The sequence below is a fragment of the Miniopterus schreibersii genome, assembly GCF_964146895.1.
Source record: "Miniopterus schreibersii genome assembly, chromosome: 4".
Taxonomy (NCBI): domain Eukaryota; kingdom Metazoa; phylum Chordata; class Mammalia; order Chiroptera; family Miniopteridae; genus Miniopterus; species Miniopterus schreibersii.
In genome coordinates this window covers 10,748,664-10,766,157 of record NC_138105.1, presented here as the reverse complement: position 1 = coordinate 10,766,157, position 17,494 = coordinate 10,748,664, and the positions used below count along the sequence as shown (strand labels likewise).

The window sequence follows — 17,494 nt, the reverse complement described above, 5'->3', positions numbered from 1 at the left end:
TCCTGCTTTATAGGGGTGTCTCCAGCACAGCAGCTCTTTGGCTGTAGTTCCAGCTGATCTTCACAGCTGATTGGCTTGGGCATCAATTCCTCCTAGTGACCCCAACAGCAACCAAGGCTCAACTACAACAGGGCAGTGCACAGAACCCACACAGGGGAGCACCTAGAAGGCCCAGCTCAGGTGACTGGGGAGGCTGAGCCACTGGGCCCTATAGGACACCTACTACACAAAGCCACTCTACAAATTCCAGGAGACATAGCAGCTCTACCTAATACATAGAAACAAACACCTGGAAGCAGCCAAAATGTGGAGGCAAAGAAACATGTCACAAAGGAAAAAATAGAAATCTCTAGAAGAGGAACTAAATGAAATAGATCCAAGCAAGCTAACAGATACAGAGCTCAGAATTATGGTTATAAGGATGCTCAAGTATATTAGTAAGACTATTACGAAAACAAGTGAGGTCATCGATGACCTAATAAAATAGCTATCAGAAATGAAGGCTACACGAACTGAAATGAAGTATAATTTACAGGGAATCAACAGTAGAGTAAAGGACGCTGAGAATCAAGTCAGCAATTTGGAACATGAGGAAACAAAAAGCACCCAACCAGAAGAGCAAAAAGAAAAAAGAATCCAGAAATATGAAGATAGTGTAAGGTGTCTCTGGGACAATTTCAAGCAGCCCAACATTCGTATTATTGGGGTACAAGAGGGGAATAAAGAGCAAGAAATTGAAAACCTATTTCAAAAAATAATTACAGAAAACTTCCCTTATTGGGGAAAGAAATAGACTTACAAGTCCAGGAAGCTCAGAGAGCCCCAAACAAGAGGAACCCAAAGAGGCCCACACCAAGACCCATCATAATGAAAATGCCAAAGGTTAAAGACAAAGAGAGAATCTTAAAAGCAGCAAGAGAAAAGCAGTTAGTTACCTACAAGGGACTGTCAGCTGATTTCTCAACAAAAACCTTGCAAGCCAGAAGGGAGTGGCAAGAAATATTCAAAGTGATGAAAAGCAAGAACCTACAACCAAGATTACTCTACCCAGCAAAGCTATCATTTAGAACTGAAGGTGAGATAAAGACCTTCACAGACAAGGAAAAGCTAAAGGAGTTCATCACCACCAGATCAGTGCTACGTGAAATGCTGAAGGATCTTCTTTAAGAAGAAGCTAATGAGCAAAAGAATCTGACAAACTAAGTGGATCCAGAGACATTGACGCATACAACAGACGATCATATTTCAGAGGGAAGAGGAAAGGAGGATAGAGGGTGGGAGGAGATTGACCAAAGAAGCTGTATGCATATGTGCATAACCCATGGACACGGACAATGATGGGGTGAAGGCCTGGGGAGGGGGTGGGAGTGAGGTGGAGGGGGTCAATTGGGGAGGGAAATGGGACACCTGTAGTGCTTTCAACAATAAAGATAAATTTTAAGAAAATAAGCCAACATCGAACATCATCTTTGAACCTACCTCACAGGTCAAAACATGCAACTGGTCATACACATAGTCAAAGATGTTCAATGCTGGGTGATGTCAGCCCTAGGGAAGGTACCAGATTTGGAAAAACACTTTTTCTTTGGGCAACTATTGCAGTAACCACCACAGTAATAGTCAACAACAAAAAATTTTAATTCCTTTGCATGAGTTATGTTAGACAATAAAATTGCTCTTGATCAAATCCTAACTGAACAAGGTGGGTTTAGTTCTGTTGTTAATACCTCTTGTTGTACTTGGATAAAACACCTCTGGTAAAATAGAGATAAAATGAGATAAAATCTGGGCACAAAGCAAATGATTAAATACAGTGCCTACTGACACCTCATGGCTCTTTAATATCTCAGCTGATTAACCTCAGGTATTAACTCCTAGTTTAGGTCCATTCTTCAAGTTGGACTTAGCATTGTTTGTTATTATAGAAAATTTTGTGGCCCGGCTGGGCATGGCTCAGCAATTGAGCGTCGACCTGGGATCCAGGAGATCGGGGTTCTATTCCTGGTCAGGCCACATGCCCAGGTTGCGGGCTAGGCAGCCGACCAGTGACTCTCTCATCATTGATGTTTCTGTCTCTCTCTCTCCCTCTCCCTTCCTCTCTCTGAAATCAATAAAGATACATTTTTAAAAAAAAGAAAGAAAATTTTGCTGTTATACAATTTTGTTTTGCTGAGCTCAGTGCTATAAAGATATACTTGATAATTGTTGCTCAGTGTTTTGAGATGATCACTAAGGTCTATGAGACTTAAAGTGAGAAACCTCCAGACACTACAGAAGGTGTTTGCCTTTAAAGAAACATGATGGTAAAGCCTTCCTCCGTTTCAGTGCTCTTGTTGCTCAAATGTGACCTAAGGCTCCTAAAGAGAAAGAAAATCATTTTCTCTTCTATGTGGAACATGACACACCGGGAATGAGGCTTCCTGGTGACAAGGGATCAACAACGGCATGACATATGGAAAATGAGCCATCCTACCCTAGCCAGTTTGGCTCAGTGGTTAGAGCACTGGCCCATGGACTCAAGGGTCCCAGGGTTGATTCTGGCCAAGGACACGTACCTTGGTTGCAGGCTTGATCCCTGACTGGGCGTGTGTGGGAGGCAACCAATCAATGTGTCCCTCTCTTATCGATGTTTCTCTCTCCCCCTTCCACTCTCTCTGAAAAGCAATGGAAAAAATACCCTCAGCTGAGGATTAAAAAAAAAAAGAAAGAAATGAGCCATCCTGACAATGGAGGACCAATGATGCTTCTAATAAGTGATCAGTAATTCTTTCCGATAATTGATCTGTGATGCTTTCAAGGAAAGATATTTATCAAAAGGGAAGAGTATTAAGAAATAATAAATGGAGCCACTTTGAAATGAAGCTGAAGCTGCTACCCCACAGGAACTGCCTTGCACATCTTATGCCTCAGATTTGGGGGATGTTAAAACAGAGCAAACAACCTTTGGACTGGGGCTAAGCATCACTGTTCCCCAAAAAACTGGTTGCAAAGGTAATGAGAAAATTATTTTGATGAAAATTTAAAAATTTTTTAGAATAAACATCACTATTATGTTACCTGCACTATCCTTTTACAGATGCAATTGTTCCCTTTCCCTTTCTCATGAATACCTATTGCTTTTGTCTCCTAATCTAAACACTATTTGGGTTTCTGCTTGAACTGGGAATAGCTATGCTTTGATCTCGGATAAATGCTTTCTGTCTCTCACTTTGAGAGGACTTTTTTTTTTTTAATTTTAATTTATTGATTTTTTTTTATTAGAGAGAGAGAAGAGATAAAAGAGGGGGAGAGAGAAATATTTATGTGTTGTTTCATTATTTATGCATTCATTGGTTGATTCTTGTCTGTGCCCCTGACTGGGGATTGAACCCACAACCTTGGCTATCAGGACAACTTTCTAACCAACTCAGCTTCCCAGACAGGGCTGGCCTTTTATTTTTAGATTAACAGAACCCCTCATACATTGCTGGTAGAAATGTAAAATGGTGTGGCTGCTTTGGAAATTAGTCCTATTTCCTCAAAAATGTAAAGTTAGAGTTAGCATACCCAAGAGAAAGGCAAACACATGTTCACACAAAGGCTTGTATATGAACGTTCATAGCAGTTTTATTTATAATAGCCAAAACCTGGGAACAACCCATATTTCTACCAGCAGGTGGTAGATAAACAAATAGTGGTATTTCTATAAAACGGAATATCCTCGGTAATAGAAAGGATGCTGGCCCTAGGTGGTTTGGCTCAGTGGTTAGGGTCCCAGGTTCAATTCCGGCCAAGGGCATGTACCTCGGTTGCAGGTTCGAGTCCTAGCCCTGGTTGGGGCATGTGCGGGAGGCAACCAATCTATGTGTCTCTCTCACATCGATGTGTCTCTCTCTCTCTCTGTCTCCCTTCTACTCTCTCTGAAAAGCCATGGGGAAAAAAAACTCGGGTGATTTACAATTTTTTTTTTAATTTGAGAAAGAGGAAATGAGAGAGAGTGAGATCCCCGACTGGGGATCCGCGCCACCTTTTGGTGTACGGGATGACGCTCCAGCCGAGCCACACAAACCAGGGCGGAAACTAGGTTTTTAAAAAAATACGTGCTGTGTTATTTTGTTTGTAGAAAACTCTGGAAAATGAAAACTCATCTATAATAACAAAAAGCAGATCGGCGGTGCCCTGGAGTAGGGGCCCGGAGGAAGCTCTGGGCAGTGGAGAGTAGGTCCATCATCCTGGTCCTGGTGATGGTGCCAAGGGTATACACAGAACTCATTTAATTACACGCTTTATTGTTACCTTGGCAGTTTTATGACTTTACTCGACAATTAGCGGTTAGTTTTCATCTACATTAACTGTTTGTAGGTTCTTGAAAGTGATGGCAGGTTCTTAAGTGGTTACCTAGCCAAGCACAGAGCTTGTTTGGTGAATCTTCACCCTCATTAGGTTTTCTGGACAACTGCACCTGGATGGGTCGGTACGGGACAGTCATTCCTCTGGCCAGGCAGCTTTGCCGAGCCTGGTGTCAACGCGCACATCTGGAGTTCCCGTCTCCTCCTGGCAGATTTCGGGGTCTCTCTGAGTGCCTGAGGAGCAGGCTGCTGGAAACGCACTCAGTGGACGCGCCTGTGAACGCTGAGGGTGCGTTCTCTGGTCACCACCTCGGTGACGGCAGATGGCCCTTCTTCTGGCCACCCTTCTTTGCGGGAGCTCTTATGCCAGGCCCGAGCTGGAAAGCAATTACACACTTTAAATATGACAGTTAATGGTCCCCAAAAAAGGATGAGATAATAAGTGATACTAACAAATTTTAAAACAATGAATAAGTTTTTGAAGGATATCGTCTATCTAATTGGAAATAAACTTCTATTTTTAGTTTTTAGTAAATTTTTTTCTTCCAGGCAAAGTATTTATCCAATGCTTTTCTGGCATCTATTGAGATTATTATATGGTTTTTCTCATTTAATATGTTTCTATGGTATATTACATTTGTAGATTTTCTAACAATTTTCCTTTGTATTCCTGACACATTGCCATTTTTAATGCACTGTTGGATTTCATTTGCTAATAATTTGTAGGGGTTTTACATTAATCTTTGTATTACTAATTTAATTGCTTCTCTCTCTCTGGTAAAAATGGCCTGCGGTTTTCTTCTTCACGCAGTCCTTGCCTGGCTTTGCTCTCAAGGTTATGCTGGCCATGGACTGAGGCCTCTCCTCTCCCTTTCTGTTCTCTGAAGAGTTCGTTCCTATATGGTTTGAACGATCTGGTCCTTGAAGTTTGGTGTAGCCTGTCTATGAAGCCATCTGGGTTCGTATTTTCTTTCTGGAGAGATTTCTAATTACAAATTAAATCTCTTTAATGGTTACAAGGAAAATTTAGGCTTCATTTTTTTCCCCTCTCCTTTTGAAAAATTTTATGAAAAATATCAACCATAATTGAAATTAGAAAGAAAAGTATAATAAACCCTCATGTACCCATCACCCAGCCTCTACAATCAACAATTTATGACCAAATGTTTTTCATCTGTACTCCTGCCCACCACCCCTATCCACATCCTAGACTATTTGGAAACAAATTCCAGACATCTTATCATTTTATCAGTAAACATTCCAGTAAGTCTCTCTAAAAGATAAGGATTTTAAAAACACAAAACATAACCCTTCTATATTACATCTACACAAATTTAACAATTTTAGAATATTATCAAATATTCAGTCCATTTTCAGCGGTCCCTGATTGCCTTGTGGGTTGTTTTTGTTGTTATATTTTTATTTTTAGTTTCTTTATAATGTCCATACATTGTGACTAGTTGATATGTCTTTTAAGTCTCTTCACTGGCCTGCTTAACGCTTGAGCATCCACGCCCCACACCCCCATCTGCCTTTCACTTCTCAGGCCACACACAGACCCTCCTCAGTGGTCACCTGCACCCCAAGCCATTAACTGGCCTTGCACTTCCTCCCTGTAGAGGTGTGAGACTGCCAGTGTAGCCCCAGGACATGGATCTCAACAGTCTCCCACCCCTGCTGGGGTGCAGGGGCCAAGGCTTCCGCTCTGTGGTTCCAGGGGCAGCTGGTGCCGGTCCCAGCTATCGGCCACTCCTGCTTCTAGGATCCCACTCCAGGCCCCCTACCTCCCTAACAGCACTGTTCCCGGTGACTAAGCAGGCTCTGTGGGCCTTTAGGCCCTGCCCAGTCCCTCTGGTCGCCACAGGCTTGTGCAGTCATCCTGTCCCCTACACGTGTAGATGCCCATGGAACACCATGGCAGGCTTCTGAGTGATTTCATCTCTGTGCCTGATATAGCTGAGAATTGACAGCAGGCAGGGCAGTGGCCGGCCAGCATCCCAGACTTCCTGGGCCAGTGGGTTCCTGGTGGGAGTTGTCCCAGGAACACAGACCCATGTCGGAACTGACAGGTGAAACAGGAGCGAGACTAAGTGAAGCTGTTCAGAGCTCAGCTAGATGGGAGCAGGAAAAGTAGGCAGATGGGGCAAAGCTTCGAGCACTTTGTTCCTGTCTGGACACAGGGCAAGCAGGTGGGTTTCTGGAAATACTGCAGACTAGCTATGATCCGACAGCCAGGTTCCTTACCAAAGACAGGAGAGCACAGCCTCATCCTGGCCAATGCAAGGCCAATGCGATGGTCCTCCCAGACATATGACCATCACCTACGCCTGCTAGGCGGTCACATTTGATCCTGTCCTCTTTTATCCTATAGGGTTCTCTTAAGCAGTTCTGTCCTGGGATTGGCGGCTGTTTTTCCAGATACTGCAGATATTTCTCTCTATTTTTTAATCCTCACCTGAGGATATTTTTTCCATTGCTTTTCAGAGAGTGGAAGGGAGAAAGAGAAAAACATCAATGTGAGAGACACACATTAATTGGTTGCCTCCCGCACCTGCCCAACTAGGGCCAGGAATTGAGCCTGCAACCCAGGTATGTGCCCTTGGCTAGAATCGAGCCAAGGGCCCTTCAGTCTGAGGGCCAATGCTCTAACCACTAAGCAAACCCGCTAAGTCTGTTTTTCCTCTTAATAGCTGTACTGCTTTGTGTGTTCCTCTGGCTAATATTCCATTCCGGAACCCCACCTCTACATGGTCACCACTAACCATTTTTTCATTGTGGTAAAATACACATGGCATAAAATTTACTGTCTTAACCATTTTTAAGTGTACAATTCAGTGGTATTAAATACATTCACACTGTTATGCAATTACCCCCACACCTCTTTTCATCTTGTCAAACTGTTACAGTCCCAGCTGCCATCCATCACCTGTGCTGGCAGGGTGGGTTGAGATGCAGTGTGAGGTGGCTGCAGGTAGGGGTTCTGATCTCATCACTGCTGCCCACTGAGCAGTGATGATTCCAGGTTTTTGATTCTGGGTTTTGCCTCCTGGGTCCCCCAACAATTCATATGTCAAAACCCTATCCTCCACCCTGACTGGGTAGCTCAGTTGGTTAGAGCATCATCCCAATGTGCCAAGGTTGTGGGTTCCATCCCTGGTCAGGGCACACACAAGAATCAACCCATGAATGCATAGATAGGTGGAACAATGACTTGGTGTTTCTCCCTCTCTCTCTCCATTTCTCTCTCAAATCAATAAATAAAATTTTAAAAAACCCTACCCTCAAATGGGATGGTATTAGGAGCTGGGGCCTTTGGGGAGGTGACTATGATTAGATGAGGTCTTGAGGTGGAGTCCTCATGATGGTATCAGAATCCTTATAGGAGTCAGAAGATAACTTGCTTCCCCTCTCCACTGCCGCGGACCAGCCGCTAAGTGGAGTAAGCTGACGACGCTGGAAGTGAAAGAAACAAAGAGAGAGAGACAGCAGGGGCTGGGGGGGCCTCCAAGTCCAGTGATTCTGGAGCAAGGCAGGCAACTTTATTTCTGCCATCAAGCACTTATATACTATTCTACACAATAGCTAGGTTACATAAGTTAGCGAAAAAGGTCAATGATCAAGATTGACCCTTATCTTCCAATAACTGACACACAGGTATGCATGAGAACTTCCTAGGGGGCACACGTTAGGACAGTAAAACAATTACTGATTACAGGTTACAAGTTATTTCCCGCTTCTCCCCTACAGCTGCCTCCCGCTCAAGCCACCACCCCAGGGCAGGCACACAATCACTTGGCATAGGGATGTGGGATTGCAGGCGCCACCATTCTTCGGGGCTATTTGACCGTTTAGCTGGTCTTTCTCACAGCACTCCTAGGCAGGTCTCTTTCAAGAACACCCATTGTGTGCCGTTGCCCCTACTCACAGCAGCCCTGGTCTCCCACACTCCACCACGGAGGACACCATGGGATGTTGGCCATCTGCAAGAGTCCTCACCTGCCTATGCTGGCACCCTGATCTTGGACTTACAGCTCCCAGAACTGTGAGTAACAATTTCTGTTGTTTATATCCATGATATTTTGTTATAGCAGCATAAACAAGGATACCCCAAAAGGTCTGAATTTGGTTAGTTACTGTTAAATTCATTTCTCTGCATGCCAGACCTCAGCATTTCATGCTGCAAACTTAACTTCAGTCAATTTGGAGTTTTCCCTACCTACCTTTCCCTAGGATGTGTCTAAATACTGATCCAGTACTAAGGCATTTAAACAGCAAGACTGTCATCTCTCTGCTGGCCTGTCTCTCATCGTTGTTCCCCAACCCTTTCTCTCTGCCTCCCTGGGTGCCCATTTATTTTGCCCCTAATGAACACTATGGCCTACTGTTGTCATTGTCACGGATCTCTAAGAAACAAGTTTTCCCTAGTTGCCATTCCAGTCTTGCTGCAAAGTATGGTAAGAATGCCTTCCTGGCTTCTGATGGGTAAACACCACCATCCAGAATGGTTAAGTGCTATTCCAGAATCCCACTGTTACTGGAAATGGGACCTGGCCCTTGGAGAGTCTGCCTAGGGCCAGCCAGTAGTGTGTGGATTCTTGTCTTCATGCAGGAACGTTTTCACGAGTCCAGGAGTCTATGAGAAAGCATTTATTAAAGCTGGGGACAGTGAAACAAGAAAGGGTTTAGCACAGAAGCAGCAACAGGAGAGCCCAGGCTAGGCTGCCTTAGCTCTCTGGGAAGTCAGAGAAAAGGGGGCCTTAGGAACAGGTTCAGGGGTAAGTTTGGGACAAGCCACCACTGCCCATTGCTTCCCTGGTTGGAAGTCTTGTTGGGTCCCTTAGTGTTTAGGCCATGCATGCCTGTAGGGGAAGAGGTGGGGGAGGAAGAGGGGAAAGAGAATGGTGGGGGCTGCTCCCCAGAGGGAGCGCGTGTGCTGGGTCCTTTGTTCTGAGGCTTTCTCTCTCTTTTGCAGGTGGGAATCTTATGGAAGATGTCAGGGGAGAGTTTTAGCAGAATTTCCTAGGTGTGTTCCTTCAGGGTCATGGTCTCCACTGATTGGTCAGTGTCAGGGCAGGGGGTCCTTAGTCATTGCAGCTGGTCCTGGTGTTGTCCACCTGGTTTTGTTGCCTTTCTGGGCCTGGAACTTTTTTTTTTTTTTTTAAATATATATATTTTTATTTGAGAGAGGAAGGGAGAGGGAGAGAGAGAAACATCAATGATGAGAATCACTGAACGGCTGCCTCCTGCAGGCCCCCTACTGGGGATTGAGCCTGAAACACCGGCTTGTGCCCTGACTGGGAATGGAACTGGTGGCCTCTTGGTTCATAGGTCGATGCTCAACCATGAGACACACCAGCCAAGCTCTACAGCCTTTTTGATCTCCCTTCTCAAGCCCAAATATATTTTTGCAAATCTTGTTCCCCAAAGGGTTCTGAGCTATAGTCAGTGAAGGCGACAGAGTCCTTTGTTCCTGTTTTTTGCTCTGTCACATCCTTCTCCAGGGCAATGAGCTTGGCCAACCCAGTTAGGGGGTGAAATTCCAGAGCAGAAAGGACAAAGATATCTCAAAATATCCTCCTGCCCCATTTTATTGGGACCCTTTATCGACTTGGATGCCTTTTCCTAAACATGGGGCTCCCTGCCTGCCTGCTGCTGGTGTGGCAAGCACTGGCCAAAACAATAGTCCTAAACTTCAGTCATTCTTGGATCACCTTTTAGATTCCTGCTATTTCCCCATATCACATATAGTTTTGACTTCATGTTTATATGTAAAGCACTTTCCTCCTTTAAAACATTTTCTGTGGTGCCAGGCCAGTGTGGCTCAGCGGTTGAACATTGACCTATGATCCAGAAGATCGTGGATCATGTTTGATTCCCTGTCAGGTCCCATGCCTGGGTTTCAGGGCTTGATCCCCAGCAGGGGGCATGCAGGAGGCAGCCAACCAATAATTCTCTCTCATCATTGATATTTCTCCCTCTCCTTTCCTCTCTCTGAAATCAATAAAAACATATTAAAAAACAAACATTTTCTGTGGTAAAATTCACGTAACATAAAACTCCCTATTTTAAAGTGTATGATTCAGTGTCTTTTAGAACATCTACAATGTTGTGACACCATTATCACTATAGTTCCAAATTTTTTTGTTCAATCCAAAAGGAACTCCTGCACCTGTTAAGCTGTCATTCCCTTCTACTTCCCCCAGCTCTTGGTAACCACCAATCTGCTGTCTCTATGGATTTTCCTATTCTGGATATTTTATATAAACAGAATCATACTATATGTTGTCTTTAGTGTCTGCTTTCTTTCCCTTAACATAATTTCTCCCTTAGTGCCTTCTTTTGTGCTTCATTTTTTTCTAGTGTATCATTTTGATTCCCTTCTCATTTTCTTTTCGGTATATTTTTAAATTTCTTAGTTATTTCACAATTATAAGACATTTAAATACTTTTATATAATCTATATTAATATAAAGAATTATTAAAATACAAGAGCACTATTCAAAGGTGTTTTTAAGCTTAGTCTAATGACGTTTTGTGTTGCTTTACTAATTTAAGAAATAAAGCCATTTTCATACTGTGGAGAATGATGTGCCTTTTAAAAATATATTGGTTTTTAGAGAGGAAGAGAGAGGGACAGAGACAGAAACATGGATGAGACAGAACACATCATTGATTGGCTGCCTCCTGCACGCCCTCTACTGGGGATCCAGCCTGCAGCCTGGGCATGTGCCCACCTGTGTGGCTGTGAACAGTCAGTGGTTGAGAACTGACCTAGGAACCAAGAGGTCACAGTTCCATTCCCTTTTAAGATGAACTTCTGGTGGCTAACTGGATTGAAATTTATGGAGCCTAATGGGCATTGCTAAACAGGGGCCTCTTGTGCTCTCTGCATTTCATGGAACAGCTGCACTGAGCAGTCTGCCTCCTATCCTGCTTTCCTGCCATCTGAGCCCACCTTTATAAAGGAGCTCCTCGGCTGTAAGTCAACCAGTGCGCTGCAACACCAGAGGCCAGCGGAAACACCCCGGCCTCCTCGCCCTGTGTCACAACCATGCTGTTCCTGAAGTAGTGCTGCTTCAGGGCTGAGCTGTTTTCACCGAATACAGTGTCTCCCTTCACTGCACCCTAGACTGGGGACTCCTGTTGGCTGTTCACTTGGCGCCAAAGACCTCTGACCTTCGGTTGACAGTACAGGGTTTAGTAATCCTTAGTCTTCTCCTGAAAGCAGGTTAGGCTGAGGCAGAACACACATCCCTTACAGGTTTCACATGGCCTTAGGGAAACTGGTCAGAGTCCTATCAACTCAAGCTTCCGGTGGAAGCTAAAACGGCCTCTGTTCCAGGGGAAAGGCTGCAGATTGCAAGGACCAGTGTCATCACCTTTGTTGTGCAACCACATCGCTCACAAGCACAACACACTGAACGCTGCCCCTTATATAATAATACCTTATGTGTGTGTGTGTGTCAGGGGAGTAGACTCCCCCATGTCCTGGGAGAGAACTTGATCTAAAATGGCTCTAGAGCGAGATCCAAACCAGACACACATGAAGGAAAGGGGAGGGAAGCCGGCCAGAAGGTGACGGCCACAATTCACCTCAACTTAACTGCTGCCCGATAGAATGAAGGTCTAGGGAGGCCAAGTCTTCTGGTTTTTCTGGAGAACACAGGAAATCTGGATTTTGAGGGTGAAACACTCCAAATTCTTAAATGTTGGCAACTAACACAAAATTTAAAAATACCGTGGGTTGGGCAAACCCTATCTGTGCACAGGACTGTCCCTGGAGAGAGCTTGTATTCCGAGGAGGCGGCTGGCAACGGAGAAGCGACTCGCCGGAACCCAAACAGCCAGTTGGGGGCGGCAGAGCCCAAGGTTTCCAGAAAGCTGCTTCCCGGGGACAGCTTCCTGGTCGCAAAATGCACTTACCCCGGACTCAGGCTGACACCCTCCCGCGCTCGAGGCCCGGCTCCCCCCGCCCCTCACGGCGCCCTGCAGGCCTGAGCGCCCAAGGTTCCCGCACTTTGCCCTGAGTGCCCAGCGCGGAGAGTGTCAGCGAAGGCCGGGCCCGCAAGCCAGGCTCCCACTCCGAGTTCCCAGCGGGCGCCGTCGCCCCCCCTCCCGAGGCCGGCAGCCGGCCGAGTCACCCGTCCGCACAGGGCTCCGGGAGGCCGGCCCTGCGGGGGCTCGGCGCTCGCGGCCCCACAGACGCGCCAGGGCGGCCGGGAACAGGGAGGCGAGGGTGCGCGCGCAGGCTTTATTGCGTCACCGCGGCTCCGGCGCCAGGTCCCCGCCCACGCCCTCGCGCCTGCGCGGCTTCCCCGGCCAGGCGCGCGCTTTGGCCGCGGAGCCCGCCTCGCAGTCCCGCGGCTTCTCCAGCAGGTGCATGCGCGCTGTGGCCTCGGTCAGCATGTCCATGAGCACCTCCTGCTGCAGCTTCAGGTAGTTGTTCTCCTCCAGCAGCACCTGGCTGTTGCCCGGCTCGGGCGCCTTCCAGCCCGAGGTGGGGGGCGGGGGCGGGGGCTGCGGCCGCGCCCGCGCCCGCGCCCACCCGGGCCCCGACCCCGGCCCCGGCCCCGGCGGGCCCTCCGCCGTCCAGCGGCCGCCGCGGAACACGAACGCCTCGTCGCTGAGGCGCGTGCGCGGCGCGCCGTAGCTGAGGCCCAGCTCGGCGTGGCGCGTGCGGTGGTCCAGCAGGTAGAAGGTGGACAAGGAGGAGATGCGGCGCAGCGGCGGGCGCCGCGGCGAGAAGCGTCGCGAGAAGCGGTCAGCCCAGAGCTGCCGCAGCTGCGCCCACATGCCGCTGGCGGGGTCCAAGGCCGCGCGCTCAAAGGCCTCCCGGTCGAGGGCTGGGTGGGCCCCGGCAGGCGTGTGGGTGCCCAGAGTGGAGACTCGAGGACGCTGGTGACCGGGGCTGTGCCCTTGCCTTGGGACCCCCGGGGTTCTGAATGATGAAAGCAAGCCAGGGGCACTGCTAGGGCGCCAGGGTCTGGGTGGGCAGCCTGCCTGGTGACGGTTGCCCCCTCACACCGGGAGGCCTGGCGGACAGGTCTTGGCCACTGAGAAGCCCATCCCTGCACAGTCGCACTAGCAGCAGTCTCCCGAAACCACCTTCCCCAAAGACCACCCTGGGTCAGGCCCTGGGGGCAGAACCAATGAAGAATCAGACACCTTCTCTTCCAAGCACCGGGTGGCTGCTGGGAGGGGTGATGGGTGAGGGAGGAGGGAAGGACAGCAGAGGCAGGTACTTCAAAGAGGTGTGGGACTTTGCCAGGTGGATTGGGGATGGATAAGGGGGACCCTCTAGGCTGAGTGAAGAGCCAGGCAAGGCTCGCAAGTTCCCGAGGCTAAGAAGAACTTGGGGCGGGGCTGATGTCCAGTACTCAGCTGGGACTAGCATAAGAGGGAGCTGGACAGGGGGACGACGGCACAGACATCCTTCTGTGGGTAAGAGGGGTTACACTGCTGAAGGATGACAAAGCCAGGACTGTATCTGGATCTGCAGAGTATTTGGTAGGATGTCTGGCATAACCAACAGCATAACGGCCCTCATTCAGTTATTCTGCAACCTCGACCTAGCACCTGCTCCTTCCCAGGCCCTGGTCTGGGTGAGGGGTCCCAGCCTGTGCCTGCCCTCAAGATGCTTCTGGTCCAGCTTGGGAGCCAGGTGTGTTTATAGATAGTTCACAGTCCAGTGTGCTCAGGACATCTTGGGGGCATGTGCCACGGGCTAGGACCTATGCTTAGGGCTCCAGGTAACAGGAGTTGTGCAGACTACACCTGACTTTATTCCCAAGCAGACCACATACTCGAGGAAGCTGAAGTCCAAATAACAGACAGGTCCCATTTTCCCTCTCTGCTGTCCTGGCCCCCCATCCCTCTGTAAGTGCTGATTTTGTCGTTTGTGAGAAGAGGACATATGCTGCATTTTAAATTTCTCTTCTCCCCATGAAGTGTGAAAAGCAAAAGAACTCTGAGGCAGGGGTCCTTCTGTCATGCCTTCAGTAATTCCACACACATAGCTGGGTAGAGGCTGGGTGGTGCTACCCCTTAGATGTGGCTCAGGAACACACATTTGGAAGCCTTCAGAGGACCCAAGAGATACAACCAGGCTCACCCTTGAGGTTGCATCTTTCCAGAGGACCCTTCCCTGAGAATCCTCACTGCATGTTGGCCCTTACCTGGAGGATGTGTTGGAGATGCTGAGCTGCTGTCCCAGGCCTGACACCATCTCCGAACCACTCAGCTGATGTCCATCTTCTATGACTCACAATGCCTCAAGGCCAGATCAGCCCAGAACATAAGGGTTGTTGTCAAGCCATTAAACAGACCCTGGGCTCTCCTGTATTTATTCAGCACATTTATTGAGTGCCTACTGTGTTCGAGGCGCTGTTCTAGGGACGAGTTGGAGGTGTTCCCTCACGAAGCTCTCATTCTTGGGAGGGGGTCAGCACAGCCTGATGGAGGAATTTGTTATAGGGGAAGGAAGAAGACGAAGCTGATGTAGGGTGTCATGGGTCAGGTTCCCTAGAAGCAGAGCCTGAGGTAAGAATCATTTGATGTCTTGGAGAAGTGCTCTTGGAAGAAGAGAGTGAGGGAAGCAGGGTAGGGTAGGGAGAAAAGCTGAAGGGAAGCAAAAGTGTGAAGCTCGAGGGGAAAAGGGACATCTGTAATACTTTCAACGATAAAGATTTTTTAAAAAAGTGTGAAGCACAAGTGAGGATGAGATTCAGCCCAATCCCACAGGGAAATGCTGAAATTGCACCACAGAGTTAGGCCTCCTTCCCAGGGGTGAGACCCAGCTCCAGGGGAGCTCATACTCTGGGACAGAGCCAGGTGGTTTTCTAGAACACTTATCAAGGTACAGTTGACAATAAACTGCATATATTTATAATGTATAATTTGATCTGATAATGTTTAGAATCATCACTAAAATCAAGATAATGAAGGTATCTTTTATCTTCAGAAGTTTCCTCTGCTCCCACCACTATAGATTCATTTGCATTTTCTAGAATTGTATATAAATGCAATTTAGTATGTGCTTTTTTTTTTTGCACTAGCTTCTTACAGCATAATTATTTTGAGATTCATTCATGTTGCATTTATAAACAGTTTATTCCTTTTGTTGATGAGTAGTAGTCCATTGTATGGAAATACCCCAATTTGTTTTTCTATCCACTTGTTGATGGAAATTTGGGTTGTTTCCAGTTTGGGAGCTATTACAAGTACAGCTGCTATGAACACCTGTGTACAAATCTTTGTGTGTCCACCTGCTCTCATTTCTCTTGAATGACTACTCAGGAGTGGAATGGTTGGGTTATATGGTAGGCATATGTTTACCTCTCTTTGAAGTTACCAAACTTTTCCCAGAGTGGTTGTGCCACATCTCCACCACCAGTGAAAGTTTCTGTTCCTCCACATACCTGATAACACTTTGTATAGTAAACCTTTTTAATTTTAGTCATTTTAGTGGTGTGTCTTAATTGTGGTTTTAATTTCATTTCTCACAGCTATTGATGTTGGACATCTTTTCATGTGCTATTTGTTACCCTCCCTGGTGATGTTCAAGTCTTGTTCATTTATTTTAATTTTTTTAAAAAATATATTTTTATTGATTTTTAGAGAGAGCAGAAGGGAGAGGGATAGAGAGAGAGAAACATCAATCATGAGAGAGAAACATTAGTTGGCTGCCTCCTGCACGCCCACTACTGGGAATTGAGCCCAAACCCGGGCATGTGCCCTGACCAGGAATTGAACTGTGACCTCTTGGTTCCTGGGTCAACACTCAACCTCTGAGCCACACTGGCTGGGCTTGTCCATTTATTTTTTACTGGATTGTTTGTCTTATTGAGTATATGGAGTTCTTTAATGCTATATATTTGTCAGATGTATTTTGCAAATCTTTTCTCCCAGTCTGTGACTGGTCTGCCCTTCCTTCCTCCCTTCCTCCCTTCCTCCCTTCCTCCCTTCCTTCTTCGTTTTCTTCTTTCCTTTTTTTTTTTTTTTTTAATTTTACAAGCATGTATTTGAGTCAAACTGATGACATATGCCAGGAAGCCAGATCTCAAATGTTCCATAGAATAACAGTTTTGCAGCTTTTTTATTGTGTATTAGAAATTAAACAGGGAAAGTAAGGAAGATTGCATAGAGGTGGGAGAAAGCAAGGTGGGGATTGAATTACAGGGTAGTTAACGAGATTATGTGCTCTCTATAGGGTGGTCACCTTTAGAAGGAGGGGTCTGAAAAGAGGCATTTCAAAGGTGTGTTAACCTACATGTACAGAAACAATGGACAGGCTTGCTTAAAGTAATGATAAGCCTTTTACTAAAATATTATATCCCTGGGGTGTGACTACCCGTCACAACCTTCCCTGTTAGGAATTTATGATCACCCTGTGAGGTTACTTTCCATGGAACCCCTTTTTTGCCCACATTACCCCCTTTTGGTTGGCTAGTGTGGTCTTACAGTGCTAGGAAGGCTTACTCCTGGGAAGTCTCAGTATCAACATCATCTTGCTGACCATTACGGATGGCATAATACCATAACCATGGGATCTGAGTTGAGGTCAAATTTTTTCCAAAATGGTTGAGGTGGTGAACACAAAATACAGTATACAACTGATGTATTATAAAATTGTACACCTGAAACATGTAATTTTGTTAACCAGTGTCACCCCAATAAATAAATAATTTTTTTTTCCAAAATGGGAAGGGCAGATAAATAGAAGGCAGTCAGGTCATATGGTCTTCCTTGCAAAGAAAACCACCATGCATCGTTTCCGTCCCGTGAACTATCATGATCTGAGTTTTGCATTCTGTCTCATTTCTCTGTATTTGACATCTAACATAACATTTACATAAGCCAAAAAAAGAGTCGTAACAGTTATCTTATACATGTTTGGTAATCAAAACAGCTGGACTATATAGCAAAACCCAAAGAACAAGTATAACTTATTATGACTAATATCATTAGCAGACAGGTAAAGACAGTAGATTCTAAGCTCAATATTAGTCCATAGGTATACAGGCCTTGTTGATGTCTTGGGATAGCTGTCTACCTCTGATGTCAGTGGCTTCTCATTCTAGAGGAGCCTTTATAACCATTGATGGAGCCTTTATAACCATTTGTGATTAGGCACCTAATAAGGTCCCTTCTAATAAGGTTGGAGAGTG

The 17,494-nt window shown here is 46.4% G+C and overlaps 2 protein-coding genes across 2 annotated transcripts in view; one reads left to right on the top strand and one right to left on the bottom strand.

Moving 5' to 3' along the window:
* Positions 1–12,587: 12,587 nt before the first annotated feature.
* CBY3 (chibby family member 3) lies at positions 12,588–14,553 on the bottom strand (the record flags this gene model as incomplete). The annotated part of the gene is made up of 2 exons (XM_081134020.1): positions 12,588–13,296; positions 14,504–14,553. 2 exons carry the CDS (start codon positions 14,551–14,553, stop codon positions 12,588–12,590), a joined length of 759 nt encoding a protein of 252 aa, XP_080990146.1.
* The window catches only part of CANX (calnexin), a 58,639-nt gene continuing 53,830 nt past the window's right edge, over positions 12,686–17,494 (top strand). Inside the window, exon 1 of the mRNA XM_081136868.1 lies at positions 12,686–12,764. The gene's annotated coding sequence lies outside the window, so the exon portion shown is untranslated. The remainder of the gene's footprint in view (positions 12,765–17,494) is intronic.